This window comes from Grampus griseus (genome assembly GCF_964374135.1).
Source record: "Grampus griseus genome assembly, chromosome: 19".
In the NCBI taxonomy this organism is placed as follows: domain Eukaryota; kingdom Metazoa; phylum Chordata; class Mammalia; order Artiodactyla; family Delphinidae; genus Grampus; species Grampus griseus.
In genome coordinates, this window is record NC_139013.1 from 40943553 (window position 1) to 40969686 (window position 26134).

General features: G+C 39.2%; 2 protein-coding genes across 2 annotated transcripts in view; one reads left to right on the top strand and one right to left on the bottom strand.

Moving 5' to 3' along the window:
* Positions 1 to 26134, top strand: part of TANGO6 (transport and golgi organization 6 homolog) — a 177634-nt gene that overhangs the window by 29861 nt on the left and 121639 nt on the right. The window contains exons 8-11 of the mRNA XM_082677163.1: positions 16162 to 16274; positions 17934 to 18110; positions 21483 to 21615; positions 23356 to 23547. Of these exons, the coding sequence (XP_082533289.1) occupies positions 16162 to 16274; positions 17934 to 18110; positions 21483 to 21615; positions 23356 to 23547 (615 nt within the window). The remainder of the gene's footprint in view (positions 1 to 16161; positions 16275 to 17933; positions 18111 to 21482; positions 21616 to 23355; positions 23548 to 26134) is intronic.
* LOC309836606 (guanine nucleotide-binding protein G(I)/G(S)/G(O) subunit gamma-10-like) lies at positions 25112 to 25384 on the bottom strand (the record flags this gene model as incomplete). The annotated part of the gene is made up of 1 exon (XM_082676717.1): positions 25112 to 25384. The coding sequence occupies one exon, from the start codon at positions 25382 to 25384 to the stop codon at positions 25112 to 25114; it is 273 nt and encodes a 90-aa protein (XP_082532843.1).

Here is a 26134-nt window from a genome sequence, read left to right on the forward strand (position 1 = left end):
AAACAGCTTTCAGAATTATATTTCATGTAAAAAGGTACAGCCACTTTGGGAATATATTGTTTGGCAGTTCCTTAAAAAGTTAAACATAGAGTTATCATATGACTCAACAATTGTACTCTTAGTTATAGAGAAGTGAAAACATATTCATACAAAACCTGTACACAAATGTTCATAGCATCCTTATTCATAATAGCCAAAATGTGGAAACAGCTGAGATGTCTGTCAACTGATGAATGAATTAACAAATGAGATATGTTCATATAATGGAATATTTTTCATCTGTAAAAAGGAATAAAGTATGGATACACGTTTCAACATGGATGAACACTTCTTTTTTTCCTATTTAGGTATATCTTAACGTAAACTGCAGTATAGTGTACAAAAGGGAATGCTAAGTACATATTAAATACAGATGAAAAGAATCTGTTGCTAATCACTCTGTGTACCTAGGTGTACAGTGGCCCTGGGGCCACAGTTCATGGTTTCTGTAATGTTCTTAAATTTATATTTCATTAGTGTTCTTGGCAGTGTCTAATTTTTGCCGATCCTAGTTGGTCATTGGTTTTACCAGTAACTTGAAGCACTTGTAGGGGAGCAAGCACTGTCAGTGTTGCCGTCCCCTCGTTGCCACACCCTCCCCTATGTTTGCATCTTTGGCCTCTTCAGCCGGCTGGTTCTTGGCAGGAAGCTTAAGCCCCTTGTTCATTCTGTGAGGGCCCTTTGATTATAACCGGATACTACCATCTATAAGTCCACGTAGACAGGCACCCGAGACTCGTCACCACACACTGAAGGGGTGATTGGAAGAGACCCCACAGTCAGCCCCTCTGAGTTGGGGAAACTCCCCATCCCTTGGGACCCTCCCCATCCCTTGGGACCCTGGTGAGCCACATGGAACTGGTCTGCCAAGGGCCACAGGAGGGGACCACTGTCATTCTGCCCACTAACAGTGAGGAAAGTCAGTGATGCTGCTTCTGTTTAATGCACAGAGGCAAGTGGATAAACAGTTTAAAATTATGATTTTTTAATGTTTAAAGAAGCTAGACACAAAAGACCACCCATTGTATGATTCCATTTAAATGAAATGTTCAGAATAGGCAAATTCATGGACACAGAAAGTAGATTAGTGATTGCTAGTGGCTGAGGCTGGGGAGTTGGGAGTGGCTGATAGTGGGAATGAGGTTTCTTTCTGAGGTAAGGAAGATGTTCTGGAATTAGATAGTGGTGATGGTTGTGCAATTTTGTGAATATACTAAGAACCACTGAACTGTACATTTTAGAGAGTGAATTTTATGGTATGTGAATTATATTTCAATACTTAAAAAATTTCTATTCCACATTTCTTATTTCTTTTCTATGGCAGTAAATTAAACATTTTAGAGTAAATTTTTTTTTTTTTTTTTTTTTTGCGGTACACGGGCCTCTCACTGTTGTGGCCTCTCCCGTTGCGGAGCACAGGCTCCGGACACGCAGGCTCAGCGGCCATGGCTCACGGGCCCAGCCGCTCCGCAGCATGTGGGATCTTCCTGGACTGGGGCTCGAACCCGTGTCCCCTGCATCGGCAGGCGGACTCTCAACCACTGCGCCACCAGGGAAGCCCTAGAGTAAATTTTTAAATTTTAGTTTGTTATGAAATGGTTCAAACAAACCAAATAAAAAATGAAGAATAAAACACTCATGTACCCACCACTCAGCTTAAAAAATTACACATTACCAATTCAGTTGAAATCCTCTGTGAACCCATCTCTGATCACATTTGCCTTGCTCCTCACCCAATGGGAACCACAATCCTAAATTTGTATTTATTATTCCTTAATCTGTTTTTAGTATTGTTGTGCATGATTTTAAATTTTATTTAAATGGCATTGTAATATATCTAACTTTAATCCATTCATTTCTACTGCCAGATATTATTCTGTTTTATGACTATGTCATCATTTACTTGTTTATTCTTCTCTTGGTAGACATTTGAGTTTTTTTCAGGGAGTTTTGTCTGTTAGGTGCATTGTGGTTTTGGTTAGCAGTTAGTTCTCTTATTACGAGTGACGTTGAACTTTTTTTGTCTTTTGGTTCATTCATATATTCTCTTCTTTAACTTGCCTGTTCATTTGTTTTTTACCCATTTTAATACTTGAGTTATTTGCCTCTTTAAAATATTTTTAAAATAAATCTTTTTTTAATAAAACAGCCTTATTGAAATAGACTTTACAGATCAAAAAATAATGTTTTAAGTATACAATTCAGTGCTTTTTCAGGAAATTTACAGAGTTGTGAAACTATCACCACCTTACAGTTTTAGAACATTTCCATCACCCCAAAAAGATCCATTGTGCCTATTTATAGTCACTCCTTGGTCCCACACCTAATCCCCAGGCAACCACTAACCTGCTCTGTATCTCTATGGATTTGCCTTTTGTGGATATTTTATATGAGGGACTCATGCAATAAGTGTTCTTTTGTGACTGGCTTCTCCCTCTTAGCATCATGTTTCTGAGGTTCATCCAGGTTGTTGCATGTATCAATATTTTGTCCCTTTTTATTGTAAGTAATATTTCATTTTATGAATATATACATATTTTGTTTATTTGTCATCAGTTGATGGACATTTGGATGTAGAGTAAATCTTTTTTAGACAACTTCATGAGATATATTTTATGTGCCGTACGTTTACCCATTTACAGTGTGCGAATCAGTGGCCTTTTAGTATATTCACAGATTTGTGCAGCTGTCATCACAGTCAACTTTAGGACACTTCATTACCCCAAAAGAAACCCACACCACTCCCCACATCCCAGCGTTAGGCAGCCACTAATCTACTTTCTGTCTCTATAGATTAGCCTATTCTGAACATTGCATATAAATGGAGTCATACAATATGTAGTCTTTTGTGATTAGCTTCTTTCACTTAACGTGATGCTTTAAAGGTTCATCTCGATTGTAGCATGAAGCAGTACTTCACTCCTTTTTATTGCTGAATAGTATTCTGTTATAAGTATTTACCATATTTTGTTTATCCATTCACCATTTGATGGACATTTGGGTTCTACATCTTGGCTATTATGAATAATGCTGCTATGGACATTTGTGTACAGGTTATTTGTGTACATATGTTTTCATTTCTCCTGGGTATATACCTGGGAGTGGAATTGCTGGATCATATGGTAACTCTATGTTTAACCATTTGAGATACTGTCAGATCATTTTCAAAGGGGTTGCACCATTTTACATTGCCCCCAGCAGTGTATGAGGGTGTAAAGTAAATCTTAAATCATGTTCTTTCAGATAAGAAAGAGCTTTTGTTTTGGTTTGGTTTAAGCTTTATGTATGATACTAATAAATTTGTAGATATAAATATATGCTGCTTAAAAATTCAAAACTCATTCTCAGTAACACTCACTTTTTACTAAAAGTTGGGTATTTACTACCCTTTTATTTAATTTTGCTGTTAAAAAAACCAGAGTACACCCTTTACAATGTTGACCTGGCACACAAGTGTAGAATTAAATTGTTCATAGATAAAACAGGACCTGATGACTTAGTGGCTATAATGCTGTTTTTATTTTTTAATGCCTCATTTTAGAGACTTACGAAAAGAAAGTTCTTATATCTTGTTCTACCTGTTGGTAGGCAGGGACTTTTCAGATAATATGAAGACAAGGAATTATACAGAGCAATCTAGAAAGCAAACTTTCTGAATTAGAGAATAAAGCCCAAATAACTTTTAGAAAGGTTATCTTCGGTCATGTTCCATCTAAGAAATATCATGATGAAAAATTGTAAAATAGCCAGGTGTGGAATGTTAGAAAGACTTGAAAGTGCTGGTAGGAGTAGGACTAATTTTGTCTAAACTTTGGTACAAACCCCTCATAGTGTTAGGTAGATGTCAATAAATTGCTTTTAGGAGGAAAGGAAAGCAAAACAACTTCTTTCTGGCAAGTGAATTAGCCTCTAAAAATCAGAGAGATTGAGAAATAGTCCTTGCCATTTCTCCTATTGTTGCCCCCCATAAGGCGGGAAAAACCCTCATTGTTCGGTGAACAGTTTAATGAATTAAAAACCTCCTGGAGAGACAAGCAAAACATTAGTTTGCTGTAGACACTTGGTTTTGCACAAGGGCTGGGACTGTCTTGAAAGCAGGAAGGGGTGTAGAAGTTTATTCTCTCTACAAGGTTTTGGCAGCTCAGCTGCAGAGGGAAAACAGAGGAAATGTGTACGTTGGAGGAAAATGGTAAACATTGTGCAGAATTTAGCAACAAAGAGTATGTTGTCTTTATTAACTTTCTGCTAATACTAAATTATAGAGTACAGCTCAAAGGCAGGAAATAAGGAAAACATCTGGGATGGTTGAATTGATCCAGCAACTCACTCGGTAACAAGAGGGTACAAGAGGGTGTTTTAATTTTAGAGAGGCATTTGGGAACATTTCCAGCTCTGGTGTTCTCTCTCTCTCTCTCGCTCTCTCTCTCTCTCTCTCCTTTTCTTTTTAACAGATTTATTGAGATGGAACTCACATACCTCACAATTCACCGATTTAAGTGCTCAGTTCAGTGCTTTTGGTATTTCACAGTGTTGTGCAACCATCACCACAATCTAATTTTAGAATATTTTTATCCCTCCTGAAAGGACTCCATACTTATTAGCTGTAACCTCCCATTCTCTCCACTTTGCCCCCAGCCCTAGGCAACCACTAATATACTTTCTGTCTCTGTAGATTTGCCTATTCTGGACATTTTATATAAATGAAATCATATAATATGTGGTCTTTTGTAGTTGGCTCTTCAGTGTTTTTAAGATTCATCCGTATTTTATCATGAAGCAGTACTTCATACCTTTTAATGCCAAATGGTGTTCTGTTGTATGGTTAGATCACATTTTGTTACCTGTTTATCAGCTGATGGAAATTTGTGTTGTTTCCACATTTTGGAGTGTTATGAACAGTGTTGCTGTGGACATTCATGTACAGGTTTTTGTGTGTATGTATGTTGTCATTTCTCTTGGGTGTATACATAGGAGTGGAATTGCTGGATCATATGGTAACTCTATGTTTAACCTTTTGAGGTACTGCCAGATCATTTTCTAAAGTGGCCACACCATTCTACATTCCCACCAGCAATATATGAGAATTCCAGTTTATCCAGATTATGGTCAACGTTTGTTATCATCCTTTTTTAAAAAATAGCCTTCCTAGTGGGAGTAAAGTAACATCTCCTTGTGGCTTTGATTTACATTTCCCTAATGACTAATGATGTTGAACAGCCTGTCATGTGCTTATTGGCCATTTGGATGTCTTCCTTGGAGAAATTTCTGTTCAGAACCTTTGCCCATTTTTATTTTTTAAAAATAAAAAATATTTTGCCCATTTTTATTTTTTAAAAATTAATTTTATTTATTTATTTTTGGCTGCATTGGGCCTTCGTTGTTGCGCACGGGCTTTCTCTAGTTGTGGTGAGCGGGGGCTACTCTTTGTTGCGGTGCGTGGGCTTCTCATTGTGGTGGCTCCTCTTGTTGCAGAGCACGGGCTCTAGGCGCCAGGCTTCAGTCGTTGTGGCACATGGGGTCAGTAGTTGTGGCTCACAGGCTCTAGAGCACAGGCTCAGTAGTTGTGGTGCACGGGCTTAGTTGCTCTGCAGCATGCGGGATCCTCCCGGGCCAGGGCTCAAACCCGTGTCCTCTGCATTGGCAGGCGGATTCTTAACCACTGCACCACCAGGGAAGCCCCTTTTGCCTATTTTTAAATTGGGTTGTCTTTTTATCATTGGTGGGTTGTGGGATTGGACTCACTCTGACCAACAGCTTTCTCTAAAGAAATCCTCCTCATCAGTCTCTTCTCAGTCTCCACACCTTTGATCTTCTCTACCCTCTTTCTGAATGAGGAGTTTTTATAGTCTTGATCTCATCATGGTCTGGTGTCTTACTTTGGAGTTTTAAGTCTATTTTATCTTGGTGCTTCACTTGACATTTCCAATTTAACACCCCATGTCACCTGTGTTATGACAGCTGTCCATCTGGCTGCCTTCTCAGTCTAACTGCAGAGCCCCTTAGTCCTCAGAGCCAGTTTCTTCTTTGCTTTATACACAGTCCTGGTCAGACTGGTTATCTGATTTTTAAGACCATAGCAGAATTAGAAGTAACAAATTAGAAGTTAGTTAGACTAACTAAGGCACAATGACAAGAGCAGAGAGGACCAAGGAAAGAGACAGAAAAAATACCCCCAAAGGGCATAATCAGTTGAAAAGCAAAGTATGTTGGGACCACTGTGTTCAGTATACTTTGTTTAAGAAGGAAGGGATTGCATATAATTCATTTTAGAAATATTTCCTTCCAAAATTGTTAAAATATAAGTACATTTTGGTATTTAAAGGAATAAACTCTCAGCTCTCTGAATGAAAATTTTATGGCAGGAACAATGACAAGGGAAGGGCTTTTTACACTTGCATCCTTCACATACAGCAGGGAATAGAGCAGTGTGGCTCTGGTGGGCCAGGTGGAAAGTTCTCAGCAGTACAGGTATATATACAAATGCTAGTCAAATTGAAATGAAAACTTGGCATAGCCACTTGTACTTCATCTGCATAAATAATTCTTGTCATTTCTATGTGTGTACCTTATTTCTGGTAAAATTATGTAAGCCAAAAAGGGCATATGCTGCTCAAATAGCTTTTAGTCCAGTGGCTTCCCATTCTGTCTCCTCTGCCTCTGAGTGTCTGGGGCCTAATCTCTAGAATGTTTATATTCTTTTGTCCTCCCTGGTATGAGAGGGAGTCGTGTTTTTTTCTTTGCCTACAGAGGTGAAGAGAGGCCCATATTGCATAGAGACTGGTTCTGGGTAGGGCAGGGTAAAAGAATTCCAGTTCTTTCTGATTTGGATATTTTCTTGCTCTTAAGAGGAATGGCCAGAATTCAATAGTGGGGGTGGAGAGATGTTGCCTTTTAGTATTCCTCACAGTACTTGCCCAAGACTCCCTAAAGGCAGAAGAAATTTTAGGATAGGAAAGGCTAGAAGGTACCTAATGAGTTTATTTTCTACATTCTCATTTCCATTTTCGCTCTCTGTTTCCAGGTTTAGGAAATCTTGACCTTGATTATTCACGTCTTTTCCCCCCATCTAATCTTAATGAATTTCTAATTAAAGTTTCTCTGTCAGATTGACCAGTTGACTCCTCCTTCCGAATTTTTAATTATTTGTGTAGAGTAAATTAGAATAATACAATCTTAGAGCTGGAAGGAACTTTAGAAATAATTTAGTATAATCCTTCATTTTTTTTAATAGACTTTATTTTTTAGAGCAGTTTTAGGTTCACAGAAAAATTGAGTGGAAAGTACAGAGAGTTCCTGTGTATTCTCTGCCCCCACATGTGCACAGCCTCTCCCACTATCAGCATCCCACACTGGACGGTGTATTTGTCACGGTTTGTGAACCTATGTTGACATGTCAATATCGCTGTAAGTCCATAGTTTACATTAAGGTTCACCTTTGATGTGGTACATTCTTTGGGTTTTGACAAATTAATCCCTCATTTTACAGTAAAGGAAACAAAATCCAAAAGATTGTGAAGTGACTTGTCCCAAATCACACTAGTGAGTGACAGTGCTGGTCCCGGGACCAACATTCCCTTCTCTCTCTCTTTCTCTCACTCTGTTTGGAAAAGATAATATTTGCACATGGTACAAACTTAATAAGTGCCAAAGGCTCTACAGTGAAAAGTTAGTCTCCCTCTCACCTGTGGACCCTCCCTAAAGGCAATCATTCTTTCTGGATGTTTCCATCTCCTGTTGAACTGTGACTTTGAATAACATGCAAAGGAATAAAAAAAGTATCCTTCAAGGATGTGTGAGATTTAAGCATTAGATTTTCTAAATGCTGCAGTTCAGATTCTGTGGTATAGTGTAGTGAAAAGCACTTGGCCTTTTGAGTCAGATGGACCTAGATTGGAATTTGGCTCCAGGGTTGACTATCCATGGGACTTTAGTTGACTTAAATGTGTCACTTGAGTTGTCGGGTGGTTGAATAAGGTAACTTTTGTTAGACTCATTGCATTCTTTCTTTCTTTATTTTCTTAATAAATTTATTTATTTATTTTTGGCTTTGTTGGGTCTTCGTTGCTGCACGTGGGCTTTCTCTAGTTGCGGTGAGCGGGGGCTACTCTTCGTTGCGGTGCGCGGGCTCCTCGTTGTGGCTTCTCTTGTTGCAGAGCACAGGCTCTAGGCGTACTGGCTTCAGTAGTTGTGGCACGTGGGCTCAGTAGTTGTGGCTTGCGGGCTCTAGAGCTCAGGCTCAGTAGTTGTGGCACACAGGCTTAGTTGCTTCACGGCATGTGGGATCTTCCCGGGCCAGGGCTCCAACCTGTGTCCCCTGCATTGGCAGGCAGATTCTTAACCACTGCACCACCAGGGAAGCCCGGGTCATTGCGTTCTTTAAAAGGTGCTCAAAAAACTGTCAGTTCCTTTTTGGTTCAGGGAAACTTTTTTTTTAAGACTGTTTTATGCATTATGCTCTGAAAGCATGCACAGTACAAAATACTATATTAAGTAAAACTTGCCTGGTTCGCTTCTCCTAAGTCTTAATTAAACTCAGTAAGTGCATTAGAAGTTCTAGAACACTACTGTCAAAAGGATCACTGGGATATTTTAGAAGGCAGCATTTGACTAGTTTAATCTTTAACTGGGGTAGAATCAAGTTCCAGCCTGTATTGAATTTCAATGTTAGGATTTAGTCAGCTTGATTCTGAATAGGCTCATGATGTTTGTATTTCCATACATGTACATCCCTGCAGAAGATAAGGCCATAAATTAAGAAAACTGTTCCATTCACAGTAGCATCAACAAGAATATTTAGGAATAAACTTAACATTTGCATATGGCTATATATTTTACAAAATATTTTAACGTGAATTATCTTTTTTTTTTTTTTTGTGAGGTACGCGGGCCTCTCACTGCTGTGGCCTCTCCCGTTGCGGGGCACAGGCTCCATATGCGCAGGCTTAGCGGCCATGGTTCACGGGCCTAGCCGCTCCGCGGCATGTGGGATCTTCCCGGACCGGGGCACGAACCTGTGTCCCCTGCATTGGCAGGCAGACTCTCAACTACTGCGCCACCAGGGAAGCCCTTAACGTGAATTATCTTAATTGGTCCTTATGCTAAAAGCTTAACGCCTACATTATATTATCCATGAGGAAACTGGGACCTAGAGCGGTTTAAATGTCTTATCCCTTTTCACTCATTTAATGTGTGGATTTGGGCAACCACATAGGTGGCAGAAACAAAGTTTACACCCACGTTTCCTGATTCCTGACTTCCCAGTGCTCTTTCGGTGACTTTGCAGCCGTCTCTAAGGGATGTGTTTGACAATATAATGGGAGTCTATGAAATGAGCACATGAGGGCTGCTTTCGGTTTTGTTTGCTTTGAACCAGAAACACGTATTTATTCTTAATACTTTATAAAAAAAATATATATATATGTATATTTGTTTATTTATTTTGGCTGTACCAGGTCTTACTTGGGGCACGGGATCTTTGTTGTGGCATGCGGGATCTTTAGTTGCAGCATGTGAACTTTTAGTTGCAGCATTCATGCGGGATCTAGTTCCCTGACCAGGGCTTGAACCTGGGCCCCCTGCATTGGGGGCACAGAGTCTTACCCACTGCGCCACCAGGAAGTTCTATTCTTAATACTTTTGACCATTTTGATTCCTCTGGGTTTTTCCTTTCTTCTTAAATTCAAATTTCCAGTCAGTCTTTCCAGAGAAACTCAGTCCTCCAGACACTGAAGACAGATGCTGAACAAGCCAATATAATAAAATCAAATCTTCTATTGTTCAGTCTGCTCTCCCTTCCATGGCTGAAGTTCTGTGATTCTGTTCAGTTAATTTGCATTGATTGATAACTTCTAGCTTCAGCTTTTTTTTTAAAGAAAAAATGAAAATAGGGCATTGTAACTTCCCCACAAAAGTAGAACTTTTGAGAAAGTAAACAGCAGTCAGTCTGCTTTGTTCATTCATTTTTTTTTTTTCTTTTTGCGTTACGCGGGCCTCTCACTGTTGTGGGCTCTCCCATTGCGGAGCACAGGCTCTGAACGCGCAGGCTCAGCGGCCATGGCTCACAGGCCCAGCTGCTCCGCGGCCTGTGGGATCCTCCCGGACCGGGGCACGAACCCGCGTCCCCTGCGTTGGCAGGCGGACTCTCAACCACTGCACCACCAGGGAAGCCCCATTCATTCTTTGATTCAGTTAATCAGTCACCAAAAAATTTACCAAGTACCTACTGATTGCCGCTCTGCTTGGTTTACAAATACAGAAATGATTAAGAATCAGCTGCTACCTGATTCCCAGTGAAGCAAACAAAGAGTTACAATAGAGCATGATTCATAGTTAAGAGTACCAAGAAACATGCCTCTCTTACTTGTTAGAACACCAGTCCTCTAAGTTTAGATGAAGGATCGAGAGGCTTAACCACAGAGGCCTCTTCTCAGGGCTGGATCTGTACTAGAAAGCCAAGATGCATTCATAAATGAATGTGGAAATCCCCAGAAAGGAATGAGGAAATCCCCAGGTTCCCAGTGGGGTCATTGGTACCCATGTGTCTCCTTGACTAATCTTTTCTGAGCCGTTTTGGTTTTCCTAGATCCATACAGGCCTCTTATTTTGCCCCTCAGTCCTGTCCTACACATTTATACTGGAAAAGCCGCAGGTAGTTACAGAAATTCCACTTTTCTTCAAAGCACCATTTCACTTACTCTCAGAGAGGCTTTTTCACACCAAAGAATTAAAGAGGTACCTTGAGAGTCTGTCTATACCTTCCCTGCTTCAGCTTTCCCATCTCTTGGTATTTTGTTTGGTGATCCCTAGTTGTACAGATACCTCAAGTAAACTTGAGTTACCAGAAAACCTTTCAGCTAAACAGGATTTCATCTTTTGAGTATTAACTTCAGAACTGATGGAACAGAAAGCTCCTGAGGATGGGTTAGAAATTTGTTACATCTTGGTCAAGTTGAAGATTCAACGTTTCAAGAATTTTGGGGTGGGATGCTTCATTTTTTTCAACTAGTCTTACCTCTTAATGGCTGAGGTACCAGAAAAGTATAGAAGACCATGAGCAAACTTGCGGTCAAGTCAGGGAATGCTGGAGTAGATAGGAAAGAGTTTTAAAGCTTGATTAATCCAACCTCTTTATTTTCCAGATAAGGAAACTAAGACTCAGAGAAATCAATTGATTCATGTTAAGTCTCTCAACTGCTCAGTGGAATTATTTACAGACAACCCTATGTGAAACATGCACGATAGTTATACTGCTAAAAAAAGGAGACTTCCAAATGATATGGAACATCTTTACAACAGGTAGAAATAATATATCAAGTATTAGATTGTGTTTCAGAAGTTGAATCTCTACCCTACTTTGCTTCCTAGTGAGCAGGGAAGACCCCCTACTAGAAAGAGACTGCACATAAGCAGAGTCCAAAGAAATTCCACAACACTTGGGTGTTAGGGCCCAGAGGCGGGGCAGGCAGGCCCTCCCCTCAGTGGGGCAGGAACAACTTACCTATTGTGCCTTCACTGCTTCTTCAGTCGGTACTGTCAGCAGCCTAGTGTGCAGGAAACTGAGAGGAACTAGCCCCAACAGTTTTTTCCGTATGTGGTATGACTTCATTGGAAGATTCTTTTTTTCTGGGGTATTTGGTCATTGTCAGTGCTGGCACCAAGAGATCACAGTGCAGCATTGACTGAATCAGTCCAGCCTCCCATGTCCCTTTATGGGTCACTAAACTCCAGATACAAGTCAATGATGTGGGGCAATCCACATTAAGGGAAAAGTGACCAGATTCCACTTTGGGAGTATAAGCAGCGGGTAATGTTAGATGTCAGGTGCAGACCAAACTGTTAACCTGCATCTGAGTTTAATGTGAGGCAAGAGATTAGAAGGAGGGTACTGTCGTTGGAAAGAACTGGCTAAACTGTGACCCTGGAGAGCTACCGGAAGACTTGGTAGAAAGGCGCTATATAAGACTCTCAGTAGGAGGAAGAGGAGGCTGCACAGGAGTGCTGTCCATGGTGCCACTGGGAACTTCAGCCCTACTTGGCAGAGGTCACAGGAATAGGGTCATTAATAGTCTGACAAGCTGGGATCCACTGAATCTGAGGGGCTACAGCAGGGATAAAGTTAGGGATTGAAGAAATAAAAATATCATTATGTACAGGAGGAGGTTAGTATTGGGAGGCCATGGGGTACATGCTTTGCTCTTTTTTACATTGTGGTAAAATAGACATAACATAAAATTAACATTTTAACCATGTTAAAGTGTATAATTCAGTGGCATTTACAGTGTTGCACAGCCATCATCACTGTTGTTCCAGAACTTTTTCATCACTCCAAATGGAAACCCCATACCCATTAGGCATTCAGTCCTCATTTCTTCCTCCCTTCAGCCCTGACAACTGCTAGTCCACTTTCCTTCTCTATGGATTGTGCATGGATTTTATGTCAGACAGATCTGGGTTCATCCTGGCCCTGTCATTTACTGACAGTTTACCTTTGCTCAACTAACATAGCTTTTCTGATCCTCAGTTTTCCAAAGTTTTAGAATAAGAATAAAATGTTTAACTTGCAGGATTCTTGGCGAGAATTGATTGTATATTAAATGTTTAGCTGAATACCTGGTTCATTCTTAAGTGGACATGCAATAAGTGGTAGTTATTGTTTGCTTTATAAAAGCAGTAACAGTGGGGTTCTTTTATTATTTTTTTTAAATTTATTTTTGGCTGCGTTGGGTCTTTGTTGCTGTGTGCGGGCTTTCTCTAGTTGTGGTGAGCGGGGGCTACTCTTCATGGCGGTGCGTGGTCTTCTCATTGTGGTGACTTCTCTTGCTGTGGAGCATGGGCTCCAGGCATGCAGGCTTCAGTAGTTGTGGCACGCGGCCTCAGCAGTTGTGGCTCGTGGGCTCCAGAGCGCAGGCTCAGTAGTTGTGGTGCACGGGCTTAGTTGCTCTGCGGCATGTGTGAATTTCCCAGACCAGGGCTTGAACCCGTGTCCCCTGCATTGGCAGGTGGATTCTTAACCACTGTGCCACAGGCAAGTCCCCCAGTGGTGTTCCTTTAAATTGTGTACAACTGCGTTTAAACGGCTTATTCACCAAAAACTCAGGTAACACAACTTAATCATCTACTCTTACAGGTGCTGAAGTAGGGAACTTGACTTTTGCATGCCAGGCTAGTTAAAGAGGTCAGAGACTTATATATTCAAGAACTGATTATGTGTTACAAGCTCTAAAATGCTTTTGGAATTTATAGGAGAAAAGTCATTAATGGTGGTTAGATGCTTAATGAATATTTGAATTAGAGAATGAACGAACAGTTCGACAGTGAAATGATACAGCAGGCCTATGGAAGAGGTAGAACTTGAGCTGGGTCCGTTTAATAAGTACTACTGCCTGTCTTTCATCTGTAAAGTGCAATCTTGTCGTTAGGATGCAGAGCAATCCATGAGGTGGATAATAGAACTGGATTTTGATGATTGTTTATAGATGGCCAGTCCAAAATTTTTGGAAATAGATACACTTCCGTTAAGGATGTTTAAAGAGAAGTAGATTAGGGCTCACTCCAAGGAGGAATTTTAACTATTAATGTTGGAAGGGAGGTGACAATCCTGTATGTGTCAAGCAGAGGCCATTCAAGTTCTTTGAGCTCTCATAGAGAAAACTCATTGATCAGTTTGAGCCAAAGGAGACTTTAAATCTTTCCACTTTGAAAAAAAAATTTCTCTATTCTTAATCTGTGAACTTAATGGATTATTGGTGAATTGATAAGAGTTATTCTTAATTTCTCCCTCTTTCCACACGCTCTTCCCCTCATCACTCTCTATCCCTTTAAACTTGTTTTTCTTCTAGCACTTGTCACTGTCTGATATTATATATTTGTTTATTTTCTGTCCCCTCACTAGAATGTATGCTCCTTTGAAGCAGATAATTCGTTTCCCACCGTATCCGCAGAACCACAGACGTGTCTGGCACACAGTTGGCACTCAGTAAACATACGCTGAACCTTTACATAAAAATGAATCACATATGTATATGTATAAATAGCTGTGCAGTTTTTTTGTATTCCTTGTAAGAAAATACAGAAAAGTACAAGAAGAGAATTTAAAAATTGGAGTTTATCAACAACAGCATATACCTCTGAGAAAGGTGCTTGATTTGAATTCATGTTAAAGTTTGAAGTGCTTTAGCCCAGTAAATCATAAAGATTTAGCTTCATTGGTTTGTTTGTTTGTTTTTTTGTACTAAAGATGCTGGTAAGGAAGGATGGCTCCTTAGGGATTACCTCTGGAACACACAATCCAGAGGCAAACAGTAGGCCCTTACGTTATCTGGGGGAATCTCTTTTTTACCTCCTGTAATTGGTGATATCATAATTAGCCCCACATATTATTTCTGAACACTGACATACAGTGCTGCACCTCATTTAGCTGGGCTTATGGAGGTTAGATCATGCACAGGAAGCTGGCTCCTTCGTTATCAGGCTCCACAGAGGAGTTGGGAGGCTTAAGGAGTGTGAAAAATTAGGTTTGATTTATTAAAGGGACAGGGTTCTCTAGAAAAGCACAGAGATTTTTCCAGCTTGTGCCTCCATGACCTTTAGTTTCCCATAAACATCATTGATTTCTACCTCAATCGTCTTTCTGTAAATTAGAACCTCTTGATGTTTCCCTTTCCTTGTCCTTTAAAATAGGTCTGCTAATACAGACTTCGTGAGATAGTTATAATTTCAATGTGCAAACTCTTTAAAAAATCTAACATAGTACCCGGGAGATAAAAATCCCAGCATAGTTTCTGGAACACATATTAAGTGTGTAATCATTGTCAGATCCTCTTTCTTCTGTTATTATTATTATTGTCTATACCATCAAGTTTTAGTTAATTTATTAGAACAGAATTGCATTTTAAAATCCTATTGTGGGGACTTCCCTGGTGGTCCAGTGGTTAAGAATCCACCTGCCAATGCAGGGGACACGGGTTCAATCCCTGGTCCAGGAAGATCACACATGCCGTGGAGCAACTAAGCCCATGCGCCACAACTACTTAGCCTGTGTTCTAGAGCCCACGAGGCACAACTACTGAGCCCGCATGCTGCAACTACTGAAGCCTGCATGCTCATGCTCTGCAACAAGAGAAACCACCGCAATGAGAAGACCACGTACCACAATGAAGAGTAGCCCCCGCTCGCTGCAACTAGAGAAAGCCCACGTGCAGCAACAAAGACCCAATGCAGCCATAAATAAATAAATAAATAACAGTAAGCTTGTAGAATTTTAAAAAATAAAGTGAAGTAAAATCCTATTGTGTTTGATTGGAGTTTTGAATAGCATTTTGGCACTTCATAAGATACTTTAAATTATCCACCTTGAATAATAATAATATTAACATTAATCTTATTATTATTGGTTTGTTTTATTTTTCCTGTTAGATCACAAGCAATGAGAGAGAACAATTCTTGTTCACTTTTATATTCACTACAGTGCTTAGAACAGTACTTTGATTCCAGTAGATTCAGAAGAGTTTGTTGAATCCTTTTTAAAAGGTACAAATAAAACAGTTAACATAGTTATTGTTAATAAACATCAGAATCCTCACACACTTAACCCTGTGAAGCCAGTGCAGATCTAGGTGCACATTTATTGAACTGGAGAGAATAGGACATGCCCATGTGACAGTTACATCTTAAGAATGATAAATCTAGAGCAAGCTGTGTTTTGCTTTGTTTTCTTTCAAATCTAGTCTTAAGCTTTTCTATTTGGTTGTCATTGCTTGTTAGTTTCTAATAGCAGGGCCTTTAGCAGTAAGATAATTATTGTATTGATGAATAATAGGTGAAGAGACTCTTGAGGTAGTCAGAAGTAGGAAAGGAAGGGGTCAGAAAATGGGTTCACCTACCTGGTTCACCCAGCAGCTCTTAAGGCTGCACGCATGAAAGAGCAATGCTCCCTTTTTAGTCTTCCTTTGATGCAGCCTGTCTGCTAATCCCAGGTTTCCTTAGGCTTAGAGCTACAATTGTTCACCTCAGGGCTAGAGTGTTGCTTAAGATAAGCCTCCAAGCCCTGCTAATTCGTGTATGGTGTTTGATTCCCATTGCTCCGGCCTCGCACTCAGTGTACCACCATTTCCTTTTCCCTAGGTGTACGTGGTCGGGAATGAACCTTTAACAGTTTTGGTGGATTCCCTGCTTCCTGTCCTGGGAGTGCTCTTTTCTCTCTACTGTTTTACCAAGCACAGTGTGTCTCACATAAGGTAAGCAATCTAGAGAACCTTATTGTTTGTAAATACTGAAGTCTTTCTTGTATGTTGTTCTTATTTTGAATATGACTTATGCCACTTTATAATTTTTTTTTTCTTTCAAAGTCAGGAGAACATTTGACAGTCCTCTAGAAAAGAAAGAGAGCTTTGCAGATTGCACGGGATTGGATCTAGTGTTTAGAATGACTTTCCTCAGCCTCTTAGACATCAGAAATGAAATCTCCGTTTACACGTATGAACATGCCACTGTTTGATCAGTGAGAAATACTGGAATTACATGTCTAGGGAGGAGGAAATAGAGGTTGGATCATAAATACCTTGTGAGTAGTTAGAAATCAAGCTGGGGAAATCTGGATCTGAATGTGGCACTCTGTAATTTAGGCTTGGATTTGGTGTTAGTGCTGTACAGTGTTGTTGAGAATGAAGGGATTCCTTAGTCATCCAGAAAATAATCTTTTGTATTGGAATTTAAGTAGGACTCATTTTGTATCAGCTCTGTTTTCACAGTGATTTACGTTGTTTCTTCCTCCTTCTAAGACTTTAACTGGAAGTTTGAGATTGACAAATACACACTACTATATATAAAATAGATAATAAGGACCTATTGTATAGCACAAGGAACTCTACTCAATACTCTCTAATGGCCTATATGGGAAAAAAATCTAAAAAAGAGTGGATGTATGTATTTGTATAACTGATTCAGTTGGCTGTACACCTGAAACTAACACAACATCGTAAATCAGATATACTCCAAGAAAAATTTTTAAAAAAAAGATCCTACAGAATTCTGATTTTTGGTGTTTGGAAATCCGCCACATGTAATCTCATATTCAGTAATAGTATCTTCTTCATAGTGTTATTATGAAGACTAACTATGCATTGAAGTGTTTAGCACTGTCCCTGGCAAATAATAAGCTCAATAAATAGTCACTATCATCATTAAGTGATAAAGCGAAGTACTCAGTCTTGCATATTATTTGAAGCTTACATATTGCCTTTAACTCTCTAGCTTTTGGTCAGTCGATCACTGAAGCCCACAGACATGAGGGAAGTGACAAGAGAAAGTGCAGTGGAAGATGGAGGCTATAAATATATGCATTTGGCTTCAAAACACCATTCCTATAATAACTCTTGTTTTAGTTTTGAAGCCCAAGTCCTCACAGCACTATCATGTCCTCGTCAAAGACTGAGAAGGAAGAAGCAAACGTTTATTCCATTCCTGTCCTAGTTGATTGGCACGGATAAGAGGGGATAAGGAATCAGCAAGAATTTGTTGGTGTGCTGTTTCTTGGTCTCCAGTTATTGGTCCCCGTCTTAGATGGTTTGATCACTGTAAACTTTTCTTTCACAGTGCCTGATTCAAAGGCAATGAGTTCATTTGGAATAAAAAAAAATCATGTGGGGCTCATGTGTCATATCAGGGCTGCTTCTACAACCAGAGATTAGTCAGTCACTCACTGAATTTCAGGATATTTGCATTCTGAAATTCACAAGAAGCATAGTTTCCACTCCTGCACTTCAGTAGTACTAGATGATTGTGCCAGCCTTTAGAATGCATGGAACCTGACTTTTATTCTTTCTTTTTTTTATGTTAGCTTGTTAAATGTGTAGAGTAAGATGACAAGCTCATTTATAACTGCTTTTTTCTGCCAGGTCACTTTGCCAAGAGATCTTATTATGGATGCTGGGGAAACTGGAGAGGAAAAAGGCAATTACTAGCCTGAAAGGATTTGCAGGGTTGGACAAAACTGTGCCCTCTCTCCATTCTCTGTGCCACTTTAGAGCTGCCACTCAAGGTGGCATCATGATTACCATCAAAGTGGCCGTTTGGTGAGTCCACCCATCCTTTGCTGTCTCTCTTCAGATTTAATTGTACTCGAAAGGCCATTCTGTGACTCGTCCACTAAGGGGCGCTGATAGAAAGGAAACCAGAAACTCAAGCAGCTGAGGTGCTGCTGTTTATTGATATCTCTAAGTGAAATGTGAGCCTTAAATGATCCTCCAGGTTTTTCCTAGATGCTAGCTAATAGGTGCAATTTACTGGAGCCTCACAGCTCTGCATCACAACAAGCCCACTTACTTCACAAAGTCTTTGCCAGTGAATCGGAGTAAAAGGCAGACACATATTCACCCTCAACACCATAACAATCCAGTTCTCCCTCTGACACTCAGAATGGTATATATGTGTTCAGAGTCAGACTTAATCCTAAGGGAAATTGTCTCAAAGCTCTCTTTTATGGTAATTTTATGATGGGGGTTTGTTTCTTCTAGGGGTTGTTTAGAAGGCGGCTAACAAGTGTTAGTGGAACGGATAATTTTATTTCTCCTACATCTCACAAGTGTATTTTAAATTATTTCCATTTTCTAGGTGATGTGTAGATGTTATTACCTACGAACATAAGTTCTTGTGTTTTTTTTTGTTTTTTTGTGGTACGTGGGCCTCTCACTGTTGTGGCCTCCCCCGTTGTGGAGCACAGGCTCCGGACGCGCAGGCTCAGTGGCCATGGCTCACGGGCCCAGCCACTCCGCGGCATGTGGGATCTTCCCGGACCGGGGCACGAACCCGTGTCCCCTGCATCGGCAGGCGGACTCTCAACCACTGCGCCACCAGGGAAGCCCCATAAGTTCTTGTTGATCAGAGTCCATGTAATATTTAACTGGTGGCAGCTACTCAGATGTCACATCACATTCAAAGTGCTGCTATTTGTTAAAGTGTTTAAATTTAACTATTTAAGTTCACGGTTAATTTGGTTAAGTTTTAAAACACTTATTCAGTATGAGAGTCTTGAGGAAAATAGAAAAAACACATTGAAAACAGAATTATCAGTACAAACTTAAGCTACTAATTTACTGAGAGTTGTTGAGCATTAGTAGGTTTTGCAGTTATAACTATGCCTCCAAACTGAAAGAGCTTAATATTTTTTGGCATGTTTATTTAAAAACCCCTCGGAATAGTTTATCCTGGGACCAATTTAGGGACTAGATAGAGAATTTTATAGTATGTGACTTTTCAGCAGTTCAAACTTATTGCTGTCTTTACAAGTCTTTATGGAAATATGTCAAAATCAATAGTTCTTATTGAAACTACAGTTTCTCTTCTTGGTAGGAAAAAAAGTGAATAGGCAGTGATTGAATGGATCTCCATACACTGCCAGAAGCAATGGATCCTTAACCTGGGGTCTGTACATGGACTTCTCAGAATCTATAATCCCCTTGAAATTATACACAAATTTTTTTATATGCAAACATGGATTCTTTGCTGAAAATAGGGTCCATAGCTTTCATTAGGTATTGAAGACGCTCCATGTCTCCAAAACGTTGACACCATACCAAAGAAATGTGTGTGTATGTTTGTGTGTGTGTGTGTGTGTGTGTGTGTGATTTTATGATTTGTTCTAAAGATCCTGCTCATGGTGCTAGTCCCCCAAGGGCAGGGTCCATATCACCGCCTGGTCTTTATCACCACTTACCTTTCACTCTACCATTCTGCCCAGCAGCACCAATAATCAATAAGAAGTTTGATTACAGAAACTCTAAAAGAGCAGCTTAGATTTCATGATCTTTGGATCCAGAATTTTTACCTTTCTGGAACTCAATATAACTATTTGGAATTGACTCTTTCATTGAAATTTTAAGAATGAATAAAATAATGCTTCTTAAGGTAGTTGTTGTCATGTCTTTTTTTTAAAAGAATACTTGAATACAGTACTTCATTTTGACAGTTGGGGTGGTTCACAGACGCTTAGAAGCTATTTCAGCTTTTCTTCTAACATAAAACGTGGTGGAGATAACATGATTGATCTGAAGGACTCTGGAAGATTCTAGGATAATATAGGAAGTAATTCTAAGCGTAATTTCTAGGTTATTCATTCTACTAAAGGAGTATAAAGGCTATGCTATTAAGTGAAATGGCAGATTGGGACATACTGCCCAGTTAGACGGTTTGCCAAATTAACTGTAATAATTGTATTTTCAATGAAATGAAGCAGCATCTGTCATTTTTTTTCTCAATTTAATCTGAAAGAAATTTTATTCTTTTTCTTTTTAATTAACCACTTTATTTTATTTATTTTTGGTTGTGTTGGGTCTTCGTTGCTGCGTGCGGGCTTTCTCTAGTTGCGGCAAGCGGGGGCTACTCTTTGTTGCAGTGCACGGGCTTCTTATTGTGATGGCTTCTCTTGTTGCGGAGCATGGGCTCTAGACGTGCGGGCTTCAGTAGTTGTGGCACATGGGCTCAGTAGTTGTGGCGCACGGGCTTAGTTGCTCCGCGGCATGTGGGATCTTCCCGGACCAGGGATTGAACCTGTGTCCCCGGCATTGGCAGGCAGATTCTTAACCACTGCGCCACCAGGGAAGTCCCAGAAATTTTATTCTTTCATCACAAAAGTAATAACACGTTCTTTGTATAATACAAAAAAGCATAAAGAGAAAAACAAAAATCAACTGCTATCCTAATCACTGTTTACATTTTAGTGTTTTGGTGTATCTTCTGTACCTTTGTATTTATTTACATGATGCAGTATAAGAATACTATATATTGGCTTTTATACTTATCCAATGAATGAAAGCTAGAAGCCATAGTACCTCATGAGAATTTTCTTGAAACTTTTTGCAGAAATCATGGCACTGTTTTTGATAACTTAGCCACATTTTATTACTTGGAAATTTGGCCGCCTCAGTTTTCTGCGCCTTTATGCATTTTCATAACTCAACAATTGGTTCACTGAGATTGACTGAATCTCTTCCTATGAAGGTCATGTCTTTTTCCACTTCCCGTAACCCTTAGTGGCTCAATGAAAAAAGGTCCAAGTTCCTTTGAATGGCATCCAAGGCTCTCTGTGATCTGCCCTTGCTTTTCAGCCTTCTCTTTCTCTTCTTTTCTTCAGGAACCAGAATATCTGCATAAACCTATAGTTTAATTCCTCCTTGCTTTTGCAACTTATTGAAATAATAGTAATTCTTCAACGTCCATCTTAAAATGAATCTTCCCCATTTGAGCAAATGACTATGTAGGACATGATAGCCTAGCTTCTGAGAATAAATACCTTTTCAGCATGGAGAAACAGGAAAATAATTTAAACAAATTTTTTAGCTCTTTATAATGATCTACTGTATGGAAATAGCATGTTACTTTAAAAGATTATTAATGGGGTTTCCAAAAAAATAGTTTCTCTGGGTGATAAATCTTACCCTGCATTGCAGTGATGAAGATGAAGATGAAGCCCTATACCAGAAGGTGTCCTCAGAGCAGTGCCAGGTAGAGCACCTTGGGGACTTGCTGTCCCACTGCCAGGAATGTGGTTTGGCAGGTGACTTCTTCATCTTCTGCCTGAAGGTAAGAACTAAGTATAGTTCATGATGAGCTTTATTCTAGGATAGTACCAGGAGCCCCTTTGAATTTTCAAGGCAGTCATAATTTTAGGTCCTAAAATTAGGTCTTAATTTAGGAGAAATAGAGGACATAAGGGTAATTTATTTTTTAGTAGCCTTTGGTTTGGTCAAAAAGAAATTTACCTTCAGCAGTACACATATGATTGAACGACTTTCCAAGATAATCTGCACTGAAATTTTAGAGATGACCAAAGTAGAGCTGTTGATCTATTAAAGGGATAATCTTTGCTGTGTGTTGACAGTAAGAACTCTTTGGAAGTTAATAGTAGGTTTTACAACTGTAGAGTAATCCCTTATCCTTTCTGACTATTGTTTTGTCAGGTATTTCAAAGGAGATTTAGCAGTTCTGCCTCTCTCATTTCATTTTGTAGCCATTTGAAACCTTTTCCGAGTGTGTTTCTTAGCCTGGTGGTTGTGCTTCCTTTTGCCCTAATCTCCGACAGTAACTTATGCCCCATACTGTTACTCCTTGTTTGTACTGCTAGCGACCATAAGCCGATATCTCTGATTCCCTGTCCATCTCTGCCTTCTTTAGTATTTTCCCTAAATAAAGTGTCAACTCTAAGAGAATGTCTGTGGAGTTTAAGGTTGGTGTGGGTGTGGGAGAATGCAAGGAGGGAATCGGGGCTAACGTTCCTAGAATTGAAGTGGGTGATACTTTTTCGATGTTTCTCACCTCCCATGTTCACATTCATCCCCCTGCCCAGCCATTCACTGTAAATAACATTCCAAGAAAATACCCTCTTAATTGGATAATTTCTTTAAAATTTGTTTAAAAAACAAAAAGTCAAAGGACTTTGCTCTAAACCAAGGTTCTTCTGCCTTTGTACTATTGACGTGTTGGCCTGGATAATTTTTTCTTGGGGTGGGGGCTTCCTGTCTATTGTAGGAAGTTTAGCAGCATCCCTGACCTCTACTCACTAGATGTCTGTGTCACCTCCCAATTATGACAACCAACAATGTCCCTAGATATTGCTGTGTGCCCCCTGGGGAGCAAAATTGCCCAGAAACAGTTGAGGACCACTCCTCTAAACTGTCAATTACTGAGGTAAAGCATGAATTCTTAAGGAACCTAAGGTTTTCCTTTCCCAAGGAAATTTACAGTGTGAAAGCTAGGGAAAAGCTTACAAAATCCACAGTAATGAATTATCTATTAGTAGAAGTTTAGTTCTAAATATCTTAGGGAAAAAGAGGTGTGGTGCTGAAAGCATGTAATAGTCTCTAAAAAAGGTTTGGAAATGTTATATGACCTCAGTTCAAGGGAAGCTAGTCGTAGAGATCATAAAAATAGTGATAAAGTAAGTAGTCTGTCAAATTAGTTCTTTGTGTGTATGTATGTTTTTTATTATGAAGTTTAAAATTTTCATATACCTGGTATCATGATATATGTATTATTCTTCAACTTACATCTTCCATTCAACCATGTTTTTGAGATCCCTCTATATTGATGTTCATATAGATCTAGTTCATTTATCTCACCTGCTGCAGTGTAATAAATACATCACAATTTATGCTTATTGCTGTACATTTAAGTTGTTTCCAGTTTTTGGCTATTGTACATAATGCTGTAATGAAAACAGACTGGTTCTCTATATACACATTTCAAACAGAGTTTTCTAGCTATTTTTGAAATCCTTAGTTGTACAGGATTTTTTTCTCTTTTTCTTTTCTCCCACACTGATAGGAGTTGACTCACATGGCTGTGGAAGATGAAGCAGAGTTAAAATCAAAGCCCTTCTCCAGCAAAAACCTCTTGGAATTAGAGCAGCACCAGACTCTTCTTGTGGAAGGTCAGGAGCGGAAGCTGCTGGTCCTCCAGCTTATGGCTGTTCTGTGTGAGAGAATGTCTGAGCAGATATTCACAAACATCACTCAGGTCAGTGACGGCCACATGCCGGTTCCCAGCCTGGTGGTATTTGTCTATTTCGGTTTCTTTCATTCTTTCCCCAAAATGTTCAAAGAGATGTTTACTCAGAGTGTGGTTTGATGACATCTGCATCAGTGTTACCTGGAATTCAGGTTAAACGTAAATTACTGAGCCCACACCAGGCTAAGAAAATCAGTACTTTCATAGGTCCTGAGAATCAGCATGTTTAACAAGCTGCTGAGGTGATTCTCATGCACATGAAACTGAGAATTATTTAAAATATTTATATATCACAGTGGTTTTCAACTTTTGGTGCAAATAAAATTGTCTGGGATCTTTTTCCTAATACTGATGCCTAGCCCACTTTTAGAGATTCTGATTCAGCATGGCTGCATTAGAGCCTGGGCATATGTATTTTTTTAAGCTCCATGGATGATTCTAATGTGCATTAAAAGTTGAGAGTGATTAAAACTCAAATTTGAAAAAAAAAATCACTAATGATAAGATCACCTTGAATTGTATAGGTCCTCTAACTCACAGCTTATCTCCACAACAGCCTGTGAAGTGTTGAGTGTTTGTTTCGTTTTGTTTTGCCTGTGAAGTTTTCAGATTTTTTTTTTTTTGGCTGTCATTAGCAGAAATTTTACTTCCAAGCTCTTCAAAGGTTATAACAAGCACAAATAAAGTGTTCTTTTAAGTGTCCCAAATTAAATCAAAGGCACATCATCAAAGTAAAACACTTATGACATTGAGTATTCATTTAGGTTGTAATATTTTCACATCACTTTTTTTTTAAAATCATTTGTAATATTCTGTAGATCACATTTAAACATTGTTTTAAAGACATGAAATAATTTAGTATTTTTTTAAAGTAAAACCACCATTATAAAATAGAGGAACTTAAGACAAAGATCAAATCTGCTTCATATACAGGATGGGTCAATCTAATACACAATACAACATTAGTCCTTTCAAACAACTTCGCTAAGAAACAGCTCCCCTGTTTAGTGTTAAAAAAAAAAGTCTTCTTATTTAGAAAAATCAAGGTATCATTTGATTAATACAGCCCATTCTTCCCCCAATTTTATACTTGCTTGTCTTCATTTAGAAATTATAAATTCAGGAGAAAAGAACAAATTTTGTTATGGTATAAAAATCTTAGTCGGGAACAACAAATTACAAATATTTAATTGTTTTTGACAAACAATACTGTTTTCCTTCCCAAAATGTAAACATCTAGTAAATAAAACATATGTAACATTCCAAGTATAGGAACACTTAATGAAAGAGGTGTATTTTGGTATATTTGGTGGTAAGGTTTTTGTTTAGGTATAAAGCACTTCAGCAAAGAACCAGGCCATTATTATTTAAAATCTACTCCTTCACCCAGTTTCCTTGAGTAGAAACTCATAAATTTCTGTAGAATTTTGGCTAAAGGACCAGGCCACAGGAAAGGTCCTGTGAAATATCTAAAAGTCATTTGGCTGGAGAAGTGTGTTCATGAGATTTGGAGGCAGTCATTCATCACTTGGTGCTTGAAAGCATTCCTCAGCGGACTTCTTCCCTACAGTCTTCAGAGTAAAGCACAGGATCTGGGCTCCCGAAAGAGGTTGCTTCTGGCTGGAACACCTACCAGCAGGGCTTCGTTGCAGCCATTCTGCATGCAGTACTGTTGAAGCTCTGCAGCCGCCTGAGAGACCTTGATCCTCTCCACGCCGGCCTCCAGCTTGAGCTGCTCCACCAGGCGCTGCAGGGTGCTCACGCTGGCCCCCAGATTTTTTTTTTTTAATGCTTTCAGAGTAGAGTAACTATGTGAATCAGTGCCTGAATTTAATGGCTCAGACATTATTTTTACCAGCTTTTTAAAAAAATAGGAAATAAAAGTATTAAAGTATAGGCAGTGTAGTCATTATATTTTACCACTTTACCACAGTTAGTTGTTGCTCGGTTGGTGAATAGTCAATTGTAAGGTGGTATGATTGTCACGCTTAAATCTGACTCTCCAGCTCTTTGTATCATCGTCATTGTCATCTGCCTTCCGGTGTTGCTAAGCAGCATTTCACTACAGCTCCCGCTGAGAAAATTTGCAGCTGCCTGTCAGCTCTGACTTATCATGCCTGTTTAATGAGAATTATGTTCATTATTTCTTTCCTGGCCCCTTATTCCTTCAGTTCACTGACCCCATATTATTTAGTAGGGTGATTTGTTTCTCCTGTGTTTATTATATCAGTTCCCTAAAGACTTTTTCATCCAGACTTTATGTTTTTGTCTCAGGATGCTAGTTGGAAAGGAAAATGGTCTAAAAACTGATATGACTTAAGCCTTCCCACTTATCTTCTTTTACTCCTAATTAAGGAATGGTGGTGTTAGGCTGATACAAAAGTGATTTGTCCCATTAAATTATCGTCAGCTGAGGTTAAAACATATCAGGACAAAAAGAAACACACACACAAAAAATTGAACTGCATTTGGTAGTCTTACTGCTAGTGATAATTTTGGTATATTATTTTGAAATACACACGTGTATGGATATGTTATAAGTAATAAATAAGTTATAAGTAGTTTTGTTAACATAATTAGGAAACAAGATTTTCAG